This window comes from Girardinichthys multiradiatus, chromosome 8 (assembly GCF_021462225.1).
Source record: "Girardinichthys multiradiatus isolate DD_20200921_A chromosome 8, DD_fGirMul_XY1, whole genome shotgun sequence".
Lineage (NCBI taxonomy): Eukaryota > Metazoa > Chordata > Actinopteri > Cyprinodontiformes > Goodeidae > Girardinichthys > Girardinichthys multiradiatus.
In genome coordinates, this window is record NC_061801.1 from 26,064,119 (window position 1) to 26,087,631 (window position 23,513).

Consider the following 23,513-nt stretch of genomic DNA (forward strand, 5'->3'; position numbering starts at 1 on the left):
GGGGGTTCCTTTTTTTATTACACCCTTCAGGAAGCTCCGCCCTTTCCAGCTCCTCATTCACGTGATCGGCGCATGTTGCCCTCCCTTCGCCCAGGCAGAGGAGTCTATTTTTCTGTTACAACACAATCAGGGTTGGGTCGTATTTCTTGGTAATTTCGACATTGTGCGGAATACACAGAAAAACACAGGAATTTTTTATAGGAAAAGTTAATCAAATGAACGTATATCTTTTCAACAAAGACCATTCTGCCTGAACTTGTTCTTACAAGGGGTAAAGCAGTAATCCTATGTGTGTGTGTGTGTGTGTGTGTGTGTGTGTGTGTGTGTCTGCCCAGTGGTAGTACATAAGAAATACATTATATGGTTTACAAGTTGCATAAGGTTATGTGTTTATATAGCTTATTCTAATTGAGAGTATCAAATCTTTAAGTTATGTAAGGAAATATCAGAGATTTAGGTACAAAAGTATGATATTGTAGCCTATCAGCATGACAAAACACGTAAACATATTATTTAAAAAGTAGTCACATTTCTTTAAACCTTTTAATAGTTTCTACAAAAGACTTGACACTGTGGTGGAGGTTCACCCTCCAGCAAGACAATGACTTATACATGCAGTCAAAGATAAAATACAATGGTTTAGTTTAAAACATATTAATGTGTTAGAATGGTGCAGTCAAAGCCTAGACCTAAAACAAATGAAAAATCAGTGGCAACCCTGGGAAATTCATGTTCACTATTGCCCTCCATCTAAAATGACCCAACTCAAGCTATTTTACAAGGAAGAACGGGCAAAAATGTAAGTCTCTTAATGTAAAGGGTGCATACACCAAATGACTTTCAGCTGTGATGCTAGGTAATAAAAAATGCAGTCAAGTTCAGTTTATTTTCCTGGTAAGTAAAACGTTTTTCTGTCTAAGGAAACCCTGGCTTAATAGCAGCCATTGCTCCTTTAGTGGCTTTATCTAGGAGAAGAGAAGCACAGCTAAACATATAAGCTCTGAGACAGTTCTATTGGACATGAACTATAGGATGAAAAACAGTACAGTTTTAAAAATGTTATAAAAACTAATAACATAAAAACTTATCATTTTCCTTTCATAGTTACCAGTATCTGCTGTTTTTATTGGTCTATCACATACGATTCCACTAATATACATGACATGAAAAACTCTATAAAAGGCACTGTACTGTAGCTATTTACATAAACATGTCACCACCACAAAATTTAAAATTTAAAGTAAAATAATGAAGAAATGCAAAAACCTTACCGGTAGACTAATTAAAAATTTATATTATGTTTATATTACCATACAAAAGGGTTGAGTATTTTATGATATCAAGGATGTGGTCCTGTTTCTTTTGGTTAGGTCTTTCCTTTTGTCGGCTAAAGCTACATGGAGCCAGAATGTTCTTCATTCAACATGATATAAAAAGCAATGTAAGCCCAAATTATTAAATATAATCAGAACTGGGTTCCAAGATTGTATGAGGCCCTATGCAAAATTGTGATTTGGAGTTCTTCTCGTGGGCACACCACCTCATGAGGGATTGGTGCTATGAGGATCAGGTGGCGGTCAAAGGCGGAGCCCTCAACAACCTGACCCCCGGACATTTACACTGGCTCTGGGGACGTGGAATGTTTCCTCACTGGGGGAAAAGAGCCTAAGCTTGCGTGGGAGGTTGAGAGATCCTGCCGATAAATAGTCGGATTCACCTCCACAAACAGCCGGGGCTCTGGAATCCAGCTTTTCAAGAAAAGCTGGACCGGACCCTCTTCTACTCTGGAGTAACCCGCGAGGAGAGGCAGAAGGCTGGGGTGAGTTTGCTTGTCGGCCCTCAGCTCAGCTGTCTCGCATTGGGGTTTACAACAGAGAATGAAAGGGTTGCATTCCTGAGCCTTCCAGTCGGGACTGTTGTTTTGGACCATAGACCAAGCAGTGGCACAGAGTACCTGGCATTCTTGGTGCTCCTGGGGGGCGGGGGTGCTGAGCAGTGCCCCTCTCTTGGATTCCGTCATACTGCTTGGGGGACTTCAATTCTCATGTGAGTTGCAACAGTGACACTTGGAGGGTGTAACCTAACAGGCACATCTTTGGACTGTGGGAGGAAGCTGGAGTACCCGGCGAGAACCCATGCATGCACGGGGAGAACATGCAAACTCCATGCAGAAAGACCCCCGGCTGGGAATCAAACCCAGGACCTTCTTGCTGCAAGGCAACAGTACTACCAACTGTGCAGCCCTGACCAGTTAGACTAAATTCTGAAAATAAACAAAAAATGAATCACAATCTGTTTTCAACAAAGTATGTAGTGGTGTAGGATGTGCTGTGCATGTCATAATGCAGGAGCAGATAGACAAAGGTGCAGACAGCAACTTTGTAGCTGCATGGTACGTAGAAGTTCAATAATTACAAAACTGATATCTTACAGAAGAGTGAACAGGACATGGAGCATAGGCGATAATATGGGCATGGAACGAGTAGACGAACCGTAGAATCCAGTGAAAAATAAACAGGGGTAAGGAGCATGAGGAATAGAGCAAACTAACAAGAGATCTCAAGAAAGAAACAATAAAAACCAACTAGTATATATATAGGGAGAGAGTGAGAGAATGACAGGACATAGAGGTGAGGGAACCAGGTGAAAATTAGAGAAGAATGAGAAGAATTAAAGCAGGGAGCTGAGTGAGAGAGAATAATAGCAGGGGCAAACAGGGAGGAACACAGCAAAGAAATCTTACAGAATTCATTAAATAAAACAAAGCAGGAGAACACACTAAGCACAAAAGAATGAACTGAGAGATAAACATCTAACAAAATAAGGAAATAGAGTCAAGAGCCGAAACCTAACAGCCATAAATCATGAGAGTGCGCACTTCTGCAATCAGGTGGCTGCACCTGGTATGTCCCCTTATAGATATGTTTGCTCTTTAGTTGATTTGTAAAGCATATGTGTATAATTAAAGGTAAAACAAGTTTTTAAATATCTGTGGTCTACTGTTTTTTAATGTCAAAACCTGGGAATTGTGTTTGTTTGTTTAGTCATGTTACAGAATATTCAGTGCATGTTTTAGGTAATATTGTATTTTAATTAGTTTCTCATAAAACTGTAATGCCAAAAAATTTTGACACAGCAGTAAACAAGGGATAAGTCCTTCCTGAACATTTCATTCTGAGAACTGAAGATAACATTGATGTGTTCTTTTCAGTTTTACTTTGAACTGAATAGTCTTCCCCGAATTTTCTTGCAGGAAGTGGAACGCCTATTTGGGAGACCATCCCTGCAGAGTTCGGGTCTAAACAGGTTACATCTAGACTGTGCCTTCTGCAAAGTCATATATACTTGAAAATCAAGATCCAGCACATAACACGTGAGAAAACAATTATATAATAGGCTAGGTGATTATTTTAATATGCAATAAAACATCATCTCCTTTGCATCATGCTGCAGATATGTCAGATGTTACTCCATCTTTCTGACATTTACAGTGTATTTCAAATAATCCAAAAGTGTTTTTTATCTATGTCATTACTTTAATAAGGACAATAAACGAGTCTGTGCTTCAGCAGATAAAACTCTGGGACAGCCGTTTACAATCGGGTTTCCATAAAAATAAAAAAATAAAAAAGTCAGGTTGAAACAAAACAGCAAAACAGTGTGAGCCGGTGATGTTGTGCACATTACAGAAGACTTGTCACTCATTGAAGTTCATCCAGTCGGAAATGATAACAACATTCACTCTAACAAAAGTTGTATTCTTTGGTCACTGCTGGTTTATGGTCAACAGAGATGCATTATGTTAGATAAAAGCATTGCTCAATAGGTAAAACAAAACACACAGGGCTGATTCATAGTTAAGGGGGAAAAGGTGCTTTGTGTTAGAGCTTTACTATTTGTCTACTTTTCCCATTTTTTAATCAACGTCACACCTTTAGGGATCATGGAAATTTCTGTCTGGGCAAAAGCGAGAGTTGTAATTGTAATTGTTGCCTGGCACCTGAATGGCAGGAGTGGTAATGACACTCTACAACTCGACTTTTACGGTTTTACAATGGAAATTTCCAGAACTTTGTCCATAACCTCTAAAGATATAATTTGTGTCTTCTTTGCCTCCCACTTTACCCAAACATAGCAATTAACAGATTTGAGAAACGTTCTTGTTTACTTTAACTAGAGGTCAGTGAGAAAAGCAAACTTTATGAAAACAAAGACAAAGACTCAGGTTTGTGTTTCTTAACTCTAACCTCACAATCTTATGATGCTGAAATCCACCACAGCTTTTTTGAGTAACAAACACATGATGTCAAGTAACTGTAAGGTCTAAAGACAAAGACAAGTCAGAAAAGTGTGCATTTGTATTCAGCCCCCTTTACTCTGATTACCTAATTAAATACCTAACTTTGTGAAAGACTGGTTTAGAACAAAGCATATTTGTGTGTTTGGAATGGTCTATTCAAAGTTCAGACCTAAAACCAATTAATAATCTGTGGCAAGACTTGAACATTGCTGCTCACAGATGCTCTTTATTCAACCATATTGAGCTTAAACTATTTTACAGGGAAATCCTGGGAGAAAACCTGTTAGAGGCTACAAAAGACTTGAGACTGGGGCAGAAGTACACCATCCAACAGGACGATCTTAAAGACCCTTTGATAGGATGAGTCCAGAACTAAACCCAGATGACAATCTGTGGCAATATAATTAATGTTCGCACACACTCTCCTTCCATTACATGGAGTTAGAGCTATATTACAAAGACAATTGGGCAAAAATATTTAAGTCTGCAAAGTTGGTAGGATAACTTTCTTCCAGCTACACAATAATATGATTATGTGGGTCTAGTGCATAAAATCCCAATAAGATAATTGGACTTATAATTGTAACTAATAAAACAAAACAAAAAAACTTCAGTAATTTTGCCTGGGTCTGTAAATACAGAATAAAGCCACAGTCAGTTTCTTGAGTTGGATCAAATTAATGTGTGCCATCCGAATACGATGAGCTGAATTGCAGGTTATCTACACTGCAGTTTAATTTTTTACTTAAAAATGGCTCTGTGACTTGTTTATTCTGACCTTGGCTGATCTAACTCTCACATTTACTGCGTAAGTGAAACTGCGACCTCTGGCGCACAACATATGGGGTTCCATTTGTGTCAACATTAAGTACATGTAATATGTGCAGATGTATGGAAGCAAATCGTTACCATATTTCAAATGAAAAAGCATTTTCAGAAATGCTTTTTCATTTTAAGAATGTGGCTGCGTTATTTGACCCATAAATAAAATTAGTAATCAATCATCCTATTTGCATTTTCTTCTTCACGACTGCACATTTTATGCCAAAATCAAAAAGAAAACAAAGCAGACTTTGCTTTTTCGTTTTCGTGGTCTGCCCGCAAAGTACTGCCCAGAACTCGAAAACGAAAAAGCATTCCGAGCTGCGGGCGCAGAAGAGTGACGTCAGCAGCCGCTCTTCCTCAGCTCCCTGCTGACCGAGCTACCCATCTTGTTCGGTGGGAGGCGCTGTGCACGTCTGCATTGCATTACATTGCAAACGTGCCGAGAAATTGATTGAATTGCAGCAGGGTCGAGCTCAATTTGTGGCAGTGGCAGGCAGAACTGGTAGTTCCGCCACAGCTCCACAGTTCCGGTGGGGTGGCAGCTTCCACCGGAACTGCCACAGCTTGCCGCACGGTGGCACGGGATTCCGCGAGGATGCCAGAAGGTGCCAGACCGGCCGTAAAAGCTTGCCAATGCGGTTGCCACTCTTTTTGTGGAAGCTGATGCTGATTATCGGCAAATGGGTTGTCATTATTGTTATAGCCTGTTACCTTTACATAATGATTTCATTATTGATTATTATTTAATAAACAGCTTTAGACCCATAACATAAGGTGATTGTATTTACTTGACATGGAAAATAAATAGCACTATGTGTATGTGTGACGTGTTGAAAGGATGACGATTTATTGCACAAACAGCCGGTTTATTATAGAGCATGAGCGGCTATTCTGAATTGTCACTCACAGAAAAATATAAATAAATGCTTAAAAACACGCTGGATGTCTTAGGCCATAAGGCTGCCACAAGGATGCCACAGCCTGCCACCGGAACTACCAGTTCTGCCTGCCACTGCCACAAATTGAGCTCGGCCCTGCTGCAATTCAATCAATTTCTCGGCACGTTTGCAATGTAATGCAATGCAGACGTGCACGGCGCCTCCCACCGAACAAGATGGGTAGCTCGGTCAGCAGGGAGCTGAGGAAGAGCGGCTGCTGACGTCACTCTTCTGCGCCCGCCGCTCGGAATGCTTTTTCGTTTTCGAGTTCTGGGCAGTACTTTGCGGGCAGACCACGAAAACGAAGAAGCAATGTCTGCTTTGTTTTCTTTTTGATTATGGAATAAAATGTGCAGTCATTAAGAAGAAAATGATTGATTACTAATTTTATTTATGGGTCAAATAACGCAGCCACATTCTTAAAATGAAAAAGCATTTCTGGAAATGCTTTTTCATTTTCAAATTTTACATTTCAAATTGAATTCTGGTATCTATTTGCTGGGGCATATTTTAAAAAATAAATCTCAAATGTCTTTTTCTTTTTCATTTTAATTAAGTGAAAGAATGAGCAGTCTTGAAGAAGAAAATTAAAATGCAAATAGGATGATTGATTACTAATTTCATTTACGAGCCAAACAATGCAGCCACATTCTTAAAATGAAAAAGCATTTCTGAAATGCTTTTTCATTTGAAATATGGTAACGATTTGCTTCCATACAGATGCAGTTGGTCTATGTTGTTGCTATGTGTCTTTGGTTGATGTCTATTGTCTTGATGTTTTTGCCACGTGTTGTTGCTGCATGGATATGTCTATGTTGCATATGTGTTTGATGCATATGTCTATGATGCATATGTGTTTGATGCATATGTCTATGTTGCATGTATTTGATGCTTATGTCCATCTTGCATATGTGTTTGATGAATATGTTGCACAAAGGTGTTGCATATGTGTATGTAAAGAGGCCAAACGACTGTACTCTGAGAAGCTCCAAAACCAGTTCTCAGCCAACGACTCTGCGTCTGTCTGGAAAGGGCTCAAGCAAATCACCAACTACAAGCCGAAAGCCCCCCACTCCATCTACGACCGACGCCTCGCCAATGATCTGAACGAGTTCTACTGCCGCTTTGAAAGACAAAGGGACAGTCCTGCAACCATCCCCCATGACACCCCCCAACAGCTGCAGCCACAATCCACCACCCCCACCTCCCCAACCTCAAGAGGGGCCTTGGCACCTCCAACCCCCACCCTGAAGTTCCCCCCTACCAGCCCCCTACCCACGCCGAGGACGGCTCTTTCCATCCAGGAGAGGGACGTCAACAAACGCTTCAGGAGACAGAACCCCCGGAAAGCTGCTAGTCCGGATTCTGTCTCACCAGCCAGCCTGAAGCACTGCGCTGATCAGCTGTCTCCAGTCTTCACAGACATTTTTAACACCTCACTGGAGACATGTCATGTGCCAGCCTGCTTCAAGTCCTCCACCATTGTCCCTGTTCCCAAGAAGCCAAGGACCACAGGGCTTAATGACTTCAGACCCGTCGCCCTGACCTCTGTGGTGATGAAGTCCTTTGAGCGCCTTGTGCTCTCACACCTAAAAGACATCACCGACCCCCTCCTGGACCCCCTGCAGTTTGCCTACAGAGCCAACAGGTCTGTAGATGATGCAGTCAACCTAGCCCTTCACTTCATCCTCCGGCACCTGGACTCCACAGGAACCTATGCCAGGATCCTGTTTGTGGATTTCAGCTCTGCCTTCAAGACCATCGTCCCAGTTCTGCTACAGGAGAAGCTCTCCCAGCTGAGTGTGCCCGACTCCACCTGCAGGTGGATCACTGACTTCCTGTCTGACAGGAAGCAGCGCGTGAGGCTGGGGAAGCACGTCTCTGCCTCCCTGACCATCAGCACTGGTTCCCCCCAAGGCTGTGCTCTCTCTCCTTTGCTCTTCTCCCTGTACACCAACAGCTGCACCTCCAGTCACCAGTCTGTCAAGCTTCTGAAGTTTGCGGACGACACCACCCTGATCGGACTCATCTCTGATGGTGACGAGTCTGCGTACAGATGGGAGGTGGACCATCTGTTGGACTGGTGCAGCCAGAACAACATTGAGCTCAACGCTCTAAAGACAGTGGAGATGGTTGTGGACTTCAGGCAGAACCCAGCCCCACCTGCCCCCATCACCCTCTGTGACTCCACAATTGACACTGTGGAATCTTTCCGCTTCCTGGGAACCATCATCTCCCAGGATCTCAAGTGGGGGCCAAACATCAGCTCCCTCATCAAGAAAGCCCAGCAGAAGATGTTCTTCCTGCGGCAGCTGAAGAAATTCAACCTGCCAAAGACTATGATGGTGCACTTCTACACAGCCATCATTGAGTCCATCCTCACCTCCTCCATCACCATCTGGTACGCCGCTGCTACAGCCAAGGATAAGGGCAGGCTGCAGCATGTCATTCGGTCTGCTGAGAAGATGATTGGCTGTAGTCTACTGTCGCTCCAGGAACTGTACACCTCCAGGACCCTGAAGCGGGCAGGGAAGATTCTGGCTGATCCCTCCCACCCCGGTCACAGACTCTTTGAGACTCTCCCCTCTGGCAGGAGGCTGCCGTCCATCCGGACCAAAACCTCACGCCACAAGAACAGTTTTTTCCCATCTGCCACCAGCCTGGTTAACAAAGCCCAGAAACCACCCTGACACTCTCCCTTTCCCCCACCCCACCCCTTTTTTGCTGACAGGACACCTGTAACCTGCAACTCTATGCGTTACATTAACGCTCAGCATGGACTCCTGCTTTACTTGCACTGCCATACTTGCACAATGATCACCTGCACTGTTGTATTGCTCTTGCATCTTATTCTGCTCTATATTTACTCTCACTCACTTAAAACTGTGCACATATATTTATATTATATTGTAGATATGTTTATACTGTTTAATTTGTACTGTATTGCACCGACTACGCCAAAACAAATTCCTTGTATGTCCAAAAACGTACTTGGCAATAAAGCTTTTCTGATTCTGATTCTGGTTCTGTAGCTGCTGCTGTGGTTATTACTCACTACAATCTTGCCAATTCATTTCCAGTTAACTAGAGTACACCTTGCATTTGTTTTATGACGCTGTTGCCCCCTGTTGTTGGTTGATGTAATTGTTTGCACGTCTGTAACTTCTGTGATCGGTCAGTGTCATTGCTCTCTGCTGTTGGTCCATGCTGTTGGTTGATGTTGTTGGTCCTTGTCGTTGGTCAGTGTTGTTGTTGCCTGTTCCCCTCGTCATTAATAACTGTTGAAGTACGCCATGTCTGATCTATGTATTTAGAAATTACAAAAATATCGTTTTTTCAATATCAGTGGTTTCAAAATCTTTATGTTTTGCCCTCGCTATATTTACTTCAGGCATTAAATAGGCCAGCACAGCGAGAAGATGGCGTTCTGGCGCAAATAGCCTCGGGATAATGATGGAGGGTCATTTTATAGGCCTAAAACTTTTAAATAACACCATAAATAACACCACACAGTGATAATTGCAGCATTAGTCTTCACATTACTGCTGGGACTCAGTAATGGAAATTGGTCTTCTTCATCCTTTCAAAATAAAATTTACTGATCTTTACAAAATTAAAGCCTCAACATTCCTTAGTTGGGGCTTGCCATAGCAATAGAGGGAGAGGAGTGAATGGGCTTGCTTCACTGCCTCCAATGCTATTGCAAAGAGTCACCTATTATTATCCACGTCTAAACTGGATTGTTTATTACGTATATTTATTAGGACCTGCCATGGCAATGCAAGGAGGCATGGAATACAATTGCAAAGCAATAGCAATACAAGTGAAACAAGAACAGATCTACGTGGATGTCTTTGCCTTCCACCCTGAAACCTGATGCAAGCTAAATCTAACAGCCCCTGAACCTGTGGTTCTGGTCGGAGAAGCACGCACCAAGAGGCAGGCCCCGTCTAAATTTCTTCAGAAAGGTTCTAGTTACTTTCTGATATTGTGAATATATTAAAAGGTGTGAATTGGCAAATTGAACTTAGCTGCTGGGCCCACTTTTGACCTCAAATAGCTTAACTGATAATTGCGCATTCCAAATGTGTGTTCAGTTGAAGCCTCTTGATGGAAAAAAACAGATCAAATTTCCTTTGAACATGGTGTGGTTGTAAGTGCCAGAGGTCAGCGGATGGCCCCTGGTGACAGATGTTACATGGTGCAAACAGTAAAAATAACACAATGTCTTATAGGATGTATGTTTTGTAATCCCAAGGAGCTTTTTGGCTTTATTCCCATTGTTATACATATCAAAAAAGACTATTCTTTTCACCTCTGTAGACTTCATTTTTGTCAAAAGTATTCTTCATACATCCATTTTCTTCTGCTTTATCCGGAGTCGGGTTGCGGAGGCAGCAGTCTGAGCAAGGATGCCTAGACGTCCCTCTCCCCAGACACCTCCTCCAGCTCCTCCTGGGGGATCCCGAGATGTTCCCAGACCAACTGAGAGACACAGTCCCTCCAGTGTGTTCTAGGTGAAGAGTATTACAGCAATTTCTAAAACATTACAAGCTACTTTTGTCAAACCTCCAATGGAAATATGAGAAGGTTGGAAATGTGAGCAATAAGCAGTACCCTTTTCTTCTGAAGTAATTTAAGCTATTGGAGTAGTAATAAAACGTAGATTTTCTTATTTTTTTTTTTTTTTTTGGGATGTATCCAAAAGTTTTATCTGAGTTAAGGTAGTTACTTCCCACTGTGGGCTAATCCGAATGTCACAATAAACTTTGTGTTGATGTGTGGTAAAGATGTTTGACTTTTCTGTGCTTTGGCTGAAGATTTATTGCATCTTTTTCTTCTTCATTGATAATACAAAAGTTTAATTTTGTCTATAAAATCATGCCTGTTTTGTTTTACAGGAACAATTTGGATTTAAAATGTACTGTCATATTTAGCTAAATATCACATTGACTGTATTAATCAAAGTGAAGGGGAAATTTACTTTGTGCCTGTCATGACCCCTGGCCCTTATGCTACTCAAACATTTGAATGTATGAAATCAGATCTGATTTAGCCCAAAACTTTGTAGTGACTACCCAGAGCCTCTGATTAAAGACACGAGTGGCATTTTCATAATTTTTAATCTTAGAGTCTTCCAAGGATAACTGTGTATTTTCAATCAATATTAAAATAAGTGGCTTTCATAAAAAACGGGAAGAAAAGGTTAGCATCCATTGGCCTATTAAGCCCCCTAGTGTCAGAATAAATTTGCAATTGGTTGAACTATGATTAAACAATCCAGTGGTCCAGACACTAGATACTGGAGTTAGATTTTAAGCCGGGTCGGGTCCCGCCTTGATGTCACGCAAGACAGTCGGGTCGGATCAGGCTCAAAGTTTAGTCTATTTAGGTGTAGTGGATACAAAATGTGGTTAAACGTAGTATGACATAGAGGACTCGTATTTTAGTTGTTGTCTACTCTTTTGGGAAAAGAGAGGGACAAATAGCACATCTGTCTGCTCTGCCCTGACCTCCACGACACGCACGTCTGGGCAGGACCTGCCCTGGGCCAGTGCTCGCTGTGGAATGAATAAAACCCGACGTGAACAAACATTTTATTAAAGGTATTACTGCTACAGTCAAGTCAGTCCGTGCGGGGCACCACTGCACTCTGAAGGAACGCTCGGTTACACCGCTATCAGTCGGTGGTGGGCACCGCACGGACTGACTGCATCCAGTAGCATTAATAACTTCAATAAAATATTTATCCACAGTGTGTTTCCTTCGGGCTCGCGCCCATAATTAAAGTCAGCTGATCGAGCTCGGTTCGGGCTTTTTACGCCCGTGGGCCCGGCCTGGGTCGGGTCGGGCTGGATTCACTGAGCTCGATCTATACTCCTGAGTACTGCTAATGTGGGCACACATTTATACACATTAACTAGACTGAACTCCATGGTGTTATTTAAAAGTTTTAGGCCTATAAAATGACCCTCCATCATTATCCCGAGGCTATTTGCGCCAGAACGCCACCGTCTTGCTGTGCTGGCCTAGTCAATGCCTGAAGTAAATATAGCGAGGGCAAAATATAAAGATTTTGAAACCACTGATATTGAAAAACCGATATTTTTGTAATATCTAAATACATAGATCAGACATGGCGTACTTCAACAGTTATTAATAACGAGGGGAACAGGCAACAACAACACTGACCAACAGCATGGACCAACAGCAGAGAGCAATGACATTGACCAATCACAGAAGTTACAGACGTGCAAACAACTACATCAACCAACAACAGGGGGCAACAGCGTCATAAATCAAATGCAAGGTGTACTCTAGTTAACTGGAAATGAATTGGCAAGATTGCAGTGAGTAATAACCACAGCAGCAGCTACAGACATACACATATGCAACACCTTTGTGCAACATATTAATCAAACACATATGCAAGATGGACACAAGCATCAAACACATGCAACATAGACATATGCATCATAGACATATGCATCATAGACATATGCATCAAACACATATGCATCATAGACATATGCATCATAGACATATGCATCAAACACATATGCATCATAGACATATCCATGCAGCAACAACACGTGGCAAAAACATCAAGACAATAGACATCAACTAAAGACACATAGCAACAACATAGACCAACAGCATCTGCACATATTACATGTACTTAATGTTGACACAAATGGAACTCCATAAATGGAACCGCATATGATTAGGCCATTCTAACACATGAAAATGCTTTACATTTTGGCTCATCGTGCTGATGAAAGGTGAACCTCTGCCCTTGTCTAAAGTCTTTCGAAGTCTCTAACTGGTTTTCTTTCAGGATTTTCCTGTATTCAGCTCCAACCATCTTCCTCGTGTTTATGGTCAGCTTCCTTGTCTCTGCTGTAGAAAATCATTCCTACAGCTTGATGCGGCTACCACTGGGTTGCATGTGGCTATAATGAGCTCTGGAGGATGTGCAGTTTTAGTTTTCATCCATGTATAACATGTTGCATGTAGGCCAAAAAGTTTAACTTTGGTCCCATGTGACCAGAGCACCTTCTTTCACGTTTGATGTGTTCTCTACCTGATCTATGGTAAACTTCAAATGGAATTTCTCATGGTTTTCTTTCAACAATGACTTTCTTCTTGCTACTCTTCCACAGAGGCCAGATTGGTGGAGTTCCAGGCTAAAAGCTGTTCTTGCCCACCTGAGCGTTGGATCTCCACAGTACTTCCACAGTTACCATAATAGAATTACAGTGACAAAATTAGCTTACAATCGTTACATATTGACATAACAAAATTGTTTTCACAATAAAAAAAAAACTAGCTTTAGATCTTTATAAAGCTGTAATGAGACAAACTAATTATTAACAAATAAGCTTGAAACGCATAATGTAGAAATATTTTGAAATCGTTATTTGACAAAACAAGGCTAACCTGAGAGCTCTTTACAAGATACTGAACTACTTAACAAACTGGAGATTGGAGAAAAAAATTTCTTGACAAAACCAGACTTTTTTTTTTAAATCTGCAGATACTTTAATGAAAATTAACAAATCCGTAATGAGTAACAAACAAGTTTAGGATTACATTATCGCCACAAAATGAAATTAGTACATGACAGTAAAATCTTGAAAACGTATCTTTAATACAAACAACCTTACATCTTGATATCTGAAATAAATGAGATTATGAAAACATGATCTTGGCAAAACAAGCCTGAGGTCTTGTTATCTCTAGATTATGAGAGAAAGAAGCTTTTATTGTAACAAATAAACTGAAGATCTCATTGTTTTGAGAAGATGTAATACAATTTTGACTGTGACAAAACAAGCTTGAGATCTCATCTCAAGATAATGAACTAATCTAATGGTTACTAATACAAAACAAAATATCAAGATTATGAAAATATTATCTTGACAAAACAACCCTGAGGTCTTGTCTCCAGACAAGATGATTGGACTATTATTATCCCTACAAAACGAGCTTTAGGTTTCATTATTTTCATGTTAATTATAAAACTGTAAGATAAGAAGATAAACAATTGATTTAATAATTTCCTAACATTTGGGTATTTAATTAGTGCCACAAAATGCAATGACAGCACATAATAAATAAATAAATAAATAATGAAAATTGAACAATTGTCTGCATGTGTTAGACGCATTTTTTAGAAGCGAATGTTTGCGTGTTTTCCTTCGTTATTCTTTTTGTTGTTTTGATTATGACTATATGGATCAATATGTCTCTAACAAAGTTGAATAAAAACTCTGACCGAACCCTGCAGGGTTATTTAGCACGAGAATGTAAATGTTGCGTAAAGTTTCCGTTAAAATGATCAGTCACACGTATTTTTATTTCAGTTTGTTTTTTTTATTTTTTTGACGAACTTTGCTTTTTGAACGGCGCCACTGGAGGGAACCTTTCACTTCCTCTTTATAGCTAGTCATTTCTGCTTTTCGTAAACACTGATCCTGGATCAGGTTTTACATTTTAGCTTCCGTTTTTGGGTTTTTTTTTAAACCGGGGGTTCGCGGGACAACCTGGGACAAGAAAACTGATCCAGGTTCAGTAAAGGATCTGATAGAGTAAACCTTCTTCTAGGGAAAAGGGACGTACACGCATGCTGGCGCGTAAACTCTTAAGATATAACAGGCATCCATCTGGACCACTTAGAAAAGCCACACGCTGCAAACGTCCGCTTAGGAAGGCGGGCCTTACCAGTGGGCGTGAAAGACACGATAGGAAGAGGTCAAATGAGCTGGGAGAGTTTGGAAAGCGTGAGGCTGTTATCAGAAGAAATAAACAGATTGATGGAGGTCTGGTATAATTATTTACTTTATGTTGCAGGTTTTAAGGTTTCAGTTCGGATATAAAAGTGGCGTCGCAGGGGTTTGTTGCGCAATAGTTGGTAAGCAAGCCTGCTAGCTAATGCTAACGATACATGTAGCGTGCTCGGAAGGATCGACAGCCACACAGTTGCTACCAGAGTAAAGTTATGACCGTTATTAACTGAAACGCTGCTTTTTTATTTACACAGAAATACTCTATAGTGGTTCTTTTCAAGGCGTTAGGTTTGTTTAAAAAAAATAAAAAATTAGCTTGGTATCGTAGCTGCTGCGACGTCCTGCCCCTGGTATTTATCTCTGGGACCTTGCGACACGGTCACAGCTGTCAGTCATGTTTCACTCTGTGCCCCGACGTCCCATCTGCGAGGTCGGAGTGAATACAATGCGGCTCCAGAGCAGCAGGTCGCTATGGCGTGCAGTGGACGAGGGCAGGGAGAAGCTTCAGAGGTTCCCGTGGCTAGGCAGGAACGTCGGCCTGCTGCTGTCCTGGCTCCAGAGAGCAGGTGTTGGGACCTACAGGGCCCCGGGTCTGAAGAAGAAGGGACTGCTGTCCATATTTGCAGACCACTGTGGCTTTGTGACCGGCCAAAGGCTCCGGCGTGCCTTCCAAGTGGGTGAGCTGTACTCCAACCTGTACTCTGAGCGGACCAGGTGGACCCTGGTTGGCAATATTTGGCGCAGATTTCAGAATAAGCACGCCCCCACAGGGAAGCTTGTGGCGGCTCTGGCTGGGGTCTTCATGTGGGAGAGCGAGAAGATTCAGGATGAGGAGATCCGCAGGTGAGAATCCCGTTTTTTACCTCACACATAGGTGTGTGTGTATATATATATATATATATATATATATATATATATATATATATATACATACATATATTAGTGCCGACATTTGGGATAATTAATAGAATTAGACCGACTAGCCAACAGAGAAATATTGTCAAACTAATCAGTCAAGTTAATTTAGGAAAAAATCTTAAAGCAGCAGTCATTTTTCTGGTGCATTTGGCATGATGTTTTCATTGTATAGCCTTCAATAAGAATAGCATTGGATTTGCACAATAGTGTAAAATAAAACGCTGTAACATGACCTGCTTGCTTTTATTTAAAACAGAAAAGCAACTATTAGCTGAGATGATCTAATGTGCTTATAACTGAGGTTATTAAAGTTATCTGTGAAATTTAATTGTTTATCTTGATATTAATACATTGACTATAGCAAAATCTTCAGGAAATATAGTATGTAGTAGTAGTTTTCAGTTGCTTATTGTGCAGAATATTCTGCTTTTTATAGAATAACACAAGTATACCAAGCTGATATTAGCTGCCTAATTAATCAGGCTGTAGTAGAGCTGCACATAATATAAAATCAAAGTTGTCACTGGAGTCCTTGGACAGGTGGGAGGTTATTATATCTCAAGTTTTTGCATTCATGCTGTTGATGCCAACAATATGTTTGGCCTGTGGATGGACTTTTGCTGCCCACACCTGATTTAGATCCTAGTGACCTCAGTGTTATAGCTCACAGTAATGGTGGAGACATCTTCCTCATGGATAAGGGAAGACTGTGGAAACGCATGCAGAGTCCAGCAACAGGTGGAGGAGGGACGGTCCAGCTCTTCCTCTGCCATCTCAATAATAGGACTTTAAACTGAAGGAACTGTATGACAGAAACTTTTTACCAGTTTAAAATTGTAACTTATTGTAACCTTAGTATACATTGATACTTGTAACTGGCCCAGGCCTACTTTCATAAAAACAATAATTGCGTGTGTTGGATTGATTTGTTTGTGATCTGTTGTGCCAGTTATGACTTGTGCACTAATCCTGTGCTGTCGCTGGCATCTCTTTAAAGATGTGGACTCGAGCTGGAGGCCATTGAAGGTGTGAAAGGCCTATGCACACCCTCGGGTAACATGGCCAGACAACAGGAAGGTGACTGGGAAGTTGTGGTGGAGAAGAAGGATTTCAGAGTGTGGAAGAGGCCGATTCCAAACAGCCACCTCTATGAATACAGAGGTCAGCACACTTGCTATCTGACACCAAGTTTCTGTAGCAGAGCAATCCTTGAGTTGGCATTTTTGAACATAAAACCTGCTTTGTTCATGTTTGTAACTGCAGTATTGGGTTCCTACAATGATGTCACACCAAGACAGTTCTTCAATGTACAGGTAAACCCTCATTAATCCCATTATGTTCCACTTAGTCTGTGTCACATTTAAAAGAGCAATTGACTGAAACTACTACTTGGAAGCTGGTAAACAATAACAACGGCATGGCAGTCTGCTTTTACATTGTTACGTGCTGTAAATATTCTTTTACATATTCAAAAAATAATAAATGCTAAGTCTGGAAAAGTGGTGTTCATTTTGGAGAAGTAAGGAAAAAAGACAAGTATGAAAAATGTTTGCATTTCCAGACATAATTCCTCATTCCATAATCTAAAAGAAAAGCATAGGAATTTCTAAAAGTACATTTTACATTGTTTTATATTTAAGTGAAGATAACCCCACAGATAAAGGCACACTAATTCAGAATTTAAAAGGACGGTTTCACTGTGTCTTCGCCCTCTGGAGCCTCTTGGATCAGGGTTTTAAAATGTTTTGGATTCCAGAAAAAATCTGACATTGCAGATCACTAGCTGTGCTTAGAATAATCTCTATTTTATTTATTCTCTATTCTATTGTTTTGCAACTGAACAAGAAAGTTGTTTGGTACGCTTCACATGGTAATATAGCGATGCTGGTGTATTTTGATGGAATAATGTAGTTGCACCTTGTTGAGGACTTTCATAACCCTGTTTCTCTCCCTGTATGTGCAGCACAGAAACATTGTAAACCGTAACTGCTTGAGCTATATTTACTCACACTTTCCCCCAGTTGGACACAGAGTACAGGAAGAAGTGGGATTCATTGGTTATCAAGCTTGAGGTGGTTGAAAGAGATGCCAACACAGGCTCTGAAGTTGTCCACTGGGCGACGCACTTTCCGGTGAGTTTGGTGTTCATGTCGACATGCATGAGGCCTTTAGAGTGTTTGTTCTCTATCAGAAACAAAGATACAATCCCGATTTTCTGTTTAGCAAAAAACATGACCACACTAGTTGTTTCTGTAATATATTTTCTTCAATCTCCCCTCAGTATCCAATGTATTCAAGGGACTATGTTTATGTGCGGCGATATGATGTTGACTTGGAAAATAATATGATGATCTTGGTGTCAAGGTGGGTTTAGTTGTAAATTAGATTTTTATTTTGTAAATTTACAGACGTAAACAAACTAAAGGATGTGTGTATCTCATAACTTATGTGTTATATATGTTGCTGTTTTGGGCAGAGCTGTGCAGCATCCTAGAGTCCCAGAGACTCAGGAATTTGTGAGGGTCCACTCATACCAGTCAAAGATGGTCATTCGCCCCCATAAGTCCTTTGATGAGGTTTGTGACCAGTTTCTAGTTATTCAGATATTTTAAGTTTACAAAAAAGTTTTGTATTGAGTTGGTGTTTTTCTTCACAGAATGGGTTCGATTACTTGCTGACTTACAGTGATGATCCACAGACGGTTTTTCCTCGTTACTGTGTGAGCTGGATGGTGTCAAGTGGTGAGCTCTTTTTTACTGGCCTAAACTTATCATGGTTTGTGCATTTATTTAACTGTTGTTGGCCTTATTCAAACATTCACTTAAATTATACTAAATATAAAACATTCGTTCTGTAAAATTTCTTAAGGGTTCCTACAGTCTTGAAAAGTAGCTTTTACTTTTAGGGGTTTCCAGGATAAGTATGTAGAAAATCAAACAGAGTATTTTCCCAGACTCTTCTCTTTTCTGTTTCCTGAAAATAATTATTTCTAAAAATACTATTTTTAAAAGTATTGTTATTCAGACCGATTAAGCCTAATACCTGTAAGGAAAGGAAAAGAGAACAGTCCCAACCTGCTGATTCAGTTTGATCAAGTTTCCACCATCACCCCCACCCCTGCCAAGATCTCAAGTAGACTCATTATTTTAAGTAACACAACTCAGATTGCCAGCACCCCCTAATATAACTTCTAACTTGATATGATTCTATTAATCCATTGTTGACAAAATATGTTTAAACATAAAAAAATAAAATAAATGGAGACTGAATGTGAAATATGTGAGGTAAGAAAACTGTACAATTGTTATCAAATAAATAATAGAATTACAGTGACAAAATTAGCTTACAATCGTTACATATTGACATAACAAAATTGTTTTCACAATAAAAAAAAACCTAGCTTTAGATCTTTATAAAGCTGTAATGAGACAAACTAATTATTAACAAATAAGCTTGAAACGCATAATGTAGAAATATTTTGAAATCGTTATTTGACAAAACAAGGCTAACCTGAGAGCTCTTTACAAGATACTGAACTACTTAACAAACTGGAGATTGGAGAAAAATATTTCTTGACAAAACCAGACTTTTTTTTTAATCTGCAGATACTTTAATGGAAATTAACAAATCCGTAATGAGTAACAAACAAGTTTAGGATTACATTATCGCCACAAAATGAAATTAGTACATGACAGTAAAATCTTGAAAACGTATCTTTAATACAAACAACCTTACATCTTGATATCTGAAATAAATGAGATTATGAAAACATGATCTTGGCAAAACAAGCCTGAGGTCTTGTTATCTCTAGATTATGAGAGAAAGAAGCTTTTATTGTAACAAATAAACTGAAGATCTCATTGTTTTGAGAAGATGTAATACAATTTTGACTGTGACAAAACAAGCTTGAGATCTCATCTCAAGATAATGAACTAATCTAATGGTTACTAATACAAAACAAAATATCAAGATTATGAAAATATTATCTTGACAAAACAACCCTGAGGTCTTGTCTCCAGACAAGATGATTGGACTATTATTATCCCTACAAAACGAGCTTTAGGTTTCATTATTTTCATGTTAATTATAAAACTGTAAGATAAGAAGATAAACAATTAATTTAATAATTTCCTAACATTTGGGTATTTAATTAGTGCCACAAAATGCAATGACAGCACATTTATACAGTGTTATATCTTCCATGGCTGGCTGTGGCTCGTGTGATTTAAAAATGGGTTTGTGCAACTTTTAAAGCTTTTAATGTTTTGAGAACATTAACACCAAACCCCAAAGATTATTTTGAAAAAGCACCAAATCATATTTTACATTGGTTCTTCTATATCAGAAACGTTCTAAAAATTTTGGAAAATTTGAACTTGGAAAATTTGGGAATTGAAAATCTGGAGAAACCCAATCTATGTTTATCAACTGTTTTTTTGCTTTGTTTGTTCTTTCATTTTTCACATTTCTGGTGACACTTTTTTAGTTGCATATTTATCCTATTTTCCTGAGTAACATTGCTCCTGAACTCCCTGCCAGGTATGCCGGATTTTCTGGAGAAGCTGCATACTGCTGCATTGCGGGCCAAGAACTTGGAGGTTGGGATTCACGACTACACCGGCGTCATCAAATCCAGCGACTCCAACCGTCAGCCGAGCCAGGAGCGCCTAGGTGGAGAAAACACACATACCAGTGGTCCTGGTCACATCTACGCTTGAGATGGTTATCGTCTAGGAGTAAACTTTGGCTTTTAACTTCACTTGAGTCAGAAGCCCTTCAACAAAACCTTTAGGGTACTGGTACAAATTCAGTTTGCAGTCTAATCTGCAGACACATGTCAGTCTGTAGATGCCGTTATGCTGTTTGTGAATGAGACAGCCAGAACACGATGGACGGCATTACTATCCTTGTGGAGACTAAGTATAGACTGATGACGGCGGCAGTTTTGTTAGCCAGCCGATGTTGTGTGTTTGTGTCCTGTCATGGTTTAGCAATGGTGCATCTTCTTGGCTGGATCGGTGAGATCCAGCCACGTTTCCTGTTTGTGATGATGCTATTGATAAAGCACCGTTTCTCCAATTCTTTTTATTATTTTTTTTCAATACTCCATGAATACTTGTTTGACTCAACTTCGACACAGGAGGGTGACTTTGACTGAAGCGTGGTCGACTTTATCACTGAAATGCAAGGCCTTGGCCAAACAAACCCACTGCCTGATAAAGAACTGTAACTGCTGTGGGGAATGCTTTAGAAGAGGTTCCTACATTTCATGGATGAGGAGGATGTTTATTTGCAGCACAATAGGTTTATATGACTGGATAAAAGATCATTACATGTTTAAAAAAAAGGGGGCTTTTCTTTACATTTGGAAAAAACAAGAGTTTGTAGTCATCAAAGTGATTAAAGCTGCCAGCCTTCTGAAGATATTGCGGTCTTTCAGCATTAGAGGCATAGTGTCTTACAATAACCGTATAAATCCTCATTAGCAAAGGTACTAATGTGCTTCTAGCGAGGACGTTGTACAGAAAAACACACAAAGCAGTGCCCAGCGTAGACCGTGCCACTTGAGAACCCGTTTGGATTCGTATTTAAGTTGTCTCATTTCAGATCTTGTTTTTTGTGTTAATCCGTTTAGTTTGTTTGCACCCCTTGAGTTTCAAGCTTTTTTCTTTTACTCTAGATCTAGCACGCATATCATTATTTTTGTGCAAAAAGCTTCATAACGTCCAACTTCTCGGTTTCAATTGATTTTCTTTGTTTTTATCTAAGTCCTACTGAAACACCATGGATGCATTTATAATGAGCTGAATGCAGAATCTATAATGAATGTACAAAGCGAGCCACATGCTGTGGATAGAAACCTTGCCTAAAACTGTTTACAGCCTGTTAAACTGGCACCAACATCCTAACAAACTGGTGTTTAACAAAGCCCTCCATCTTGTACTAAATTGTAATGTTACAATTTGTGTTGTTGATACATCTGTTTCAGTGTCATTATGGTCTGCTCCTTTTTTGTCAAAGACTCCGATCCCAATAACGTTTATGCCACTCCTGTGGTGAAGCATGTTCTGCTTTTTTAAAAAAAAAAAGAATTGGTTGTGTAATATATGAAAAATTTGATGTATGGCAATTGAAATCCTTGTTTCAGATACTGTTTTTCATAGTCAAAACTGAAAATCATAACCCAATAAAACATTTTTGCTATTGTGAAATGTGTGTGAACATTTTTACAGCTTTAAAGCCTGTTTTGTATGTCGCCCCTAATTGTACAATTTTTTTCCTCCTGTTTTTAGTCTATTTTGTGCAAGAAAAGTTGTTTAAATGAACTTCCCGTATGTAACTGAGGAGCTCTTCCTTTAAAAACCCAGGTGGTTTTTGAAAATAACCTCAATTTTAAATCCGACTAACCAGATCAAGTGGACGTCTTTGTGTCTATTTTACCATCTTTAGCTTGAGAGCAGTTTGGATAAGTCATCCTGCCAGAGAAAAGGACGTCCTCCATCGTCTCTGTTAAACCAATGTAGTCCAATCTAATGGGATAATGTCTGTCTGGGTGAAAGGTCAGACGCCTCATGATTTTACTGAAAGCAGGAGCCGAACTGATCGGCTGCTGATAAATAACGTCAAATTCACCCTCCAAAAGTTTTCATACCTTCTACTACATTTAAATGATCATTTCTTTAGTTTAATTATTAAAAACTGAAAGTCAGGAAAGTTTGTTGAAGATAACTGTGTTATTGTTATGAAAAAAATATATTCAAAATTAAGTTGAATACATTTTTGTTTGGATATAATACTTTAAAATAACAGTTTACAACGCAAGTTTAGTTAAAATGATTTGAATAATAAAGAAATTATGTATTGGTCACAAAATGTATCTCAAATTAAATGATTGTCCAATAAAAAAGAGCTGGTATATTATACTTCATTCTGAATTTAATTCAAAAACTATGCACACACACGTTTTATGATTTTGTTATTGCTATACCTGCAAAGTTACAGGAGGGTAAATACAGCTTATGTAAAGAGCAATTAAGGTTTACAAACTGAGCAAGAATGAGTCTGATACCAGAAAATACTAAGAAAAATGTGCAGAGAATGAAGGGTGGGGTTATGCTGCAGCCTAGGAAGTGAATCTGAGGAAGAGTTTGGAGGAGGGTTTGAAAAGAAACACAAAGTTTAATCCTGTTTCAGCGTAATAAATGTATAAAAACATGTAGAATATAGTACATATATCAAACAGCATCATAATATTAAAACTGATTTCCATGCTAAGGCGATGTTTGGACTGTACTCTTCTGGCTAATTATTGTACTGTGCATTAAATTTGATTGGTTATATATGTCACAAAGAGTTATGTGAAATATTTAGATATATTATATACATATTTTGATTAGGTATGGTTAAAGCATGATAAAACAGTTTATAAACATGTATACAGTAATATGAAAAATTCTATTTGTTGTGAGCTTTTTTTGCTTAATATCATTTGTTTCTTATATGTTTTAAATGAAGATTTCATTCATTCACTCATGAAGCAGTCAGGGTAATCATTTTGGGGTCACGAATATTTCAAATCTTCATTCATTGTGCGCACATACAGACATATTTTAATCTATTAATCTCTTTGGAAAGACTTTTTAAAATAAATTTCAAACATTTTTGTACATTTTATCAAGGCAGAACAAAGTATACATTAACATTTAGGAGAATACTTTCTAATTTTCCCATAGCATTTGTTCT

The 23,513-nt window shown here is 39.5% G+C and overlaps 1 protein-coding gene across 1 annotated transcript; it reads left to right on the forward strand.

The window, feature by feature from the left end:
* Positions 1-14,645: 14,645 nt before the first annotated feature.
* On the forward strand, positions 14,646-21,982 carry stard7 (StAR-related lipid transfer (START) domain containing 7). Its single transcript, XM_047373158.1, has 8 exons — positions 14,646-15,695; positions 16,768-16,931; positions 17,034-17,083; positions 17,792-17,902; positions 18,052-18,134; positions 18,247-18,346; positions 18,427-18,511; positions 20,310-21,982. The coding sequence occupies exons 1-8, from the start codon at positions 15,247-15,249 to the stop codon at positions 20,486-20,488; spliced, it is 1,221 nt and encodes a 406-aa protein (XP_047229114.1). The 5' UTR covers positions 14,646-15,246; the 3' UTR covers positions 20,489-21,982.
* Positions 21,983-23,513: the final 1,531 nt, after the last annotated feature.

What these genes read in the sequence shown, in the direction of transcription:
- stard7 (XM_047373158.1), top strand. Translation starts at nt 15,247, where the DNA reads ATGTTTCACTCTGTGCCCCGACGTCCCATCTGCGAGGTCGGAGTGAAT. An exon ending in CAGGATGAGGAGATCCGCAG is followed by an intron (nt 15,696 to 16,767) that starts GTGAGAATCCCG and finishes ATCTCTTTAAAG; the next exon opens with ATGTGGACTCGAGCTGGAGG. An exon ending in CCCATAAGTCCTTTGATGAG is followed by an intron (nt 18,347 to 18,426) that starts GTTTGTGACCAG and finishes TTTTCTTCACAG; the next exon opens with AATGGGTTCGATTACTTGCT.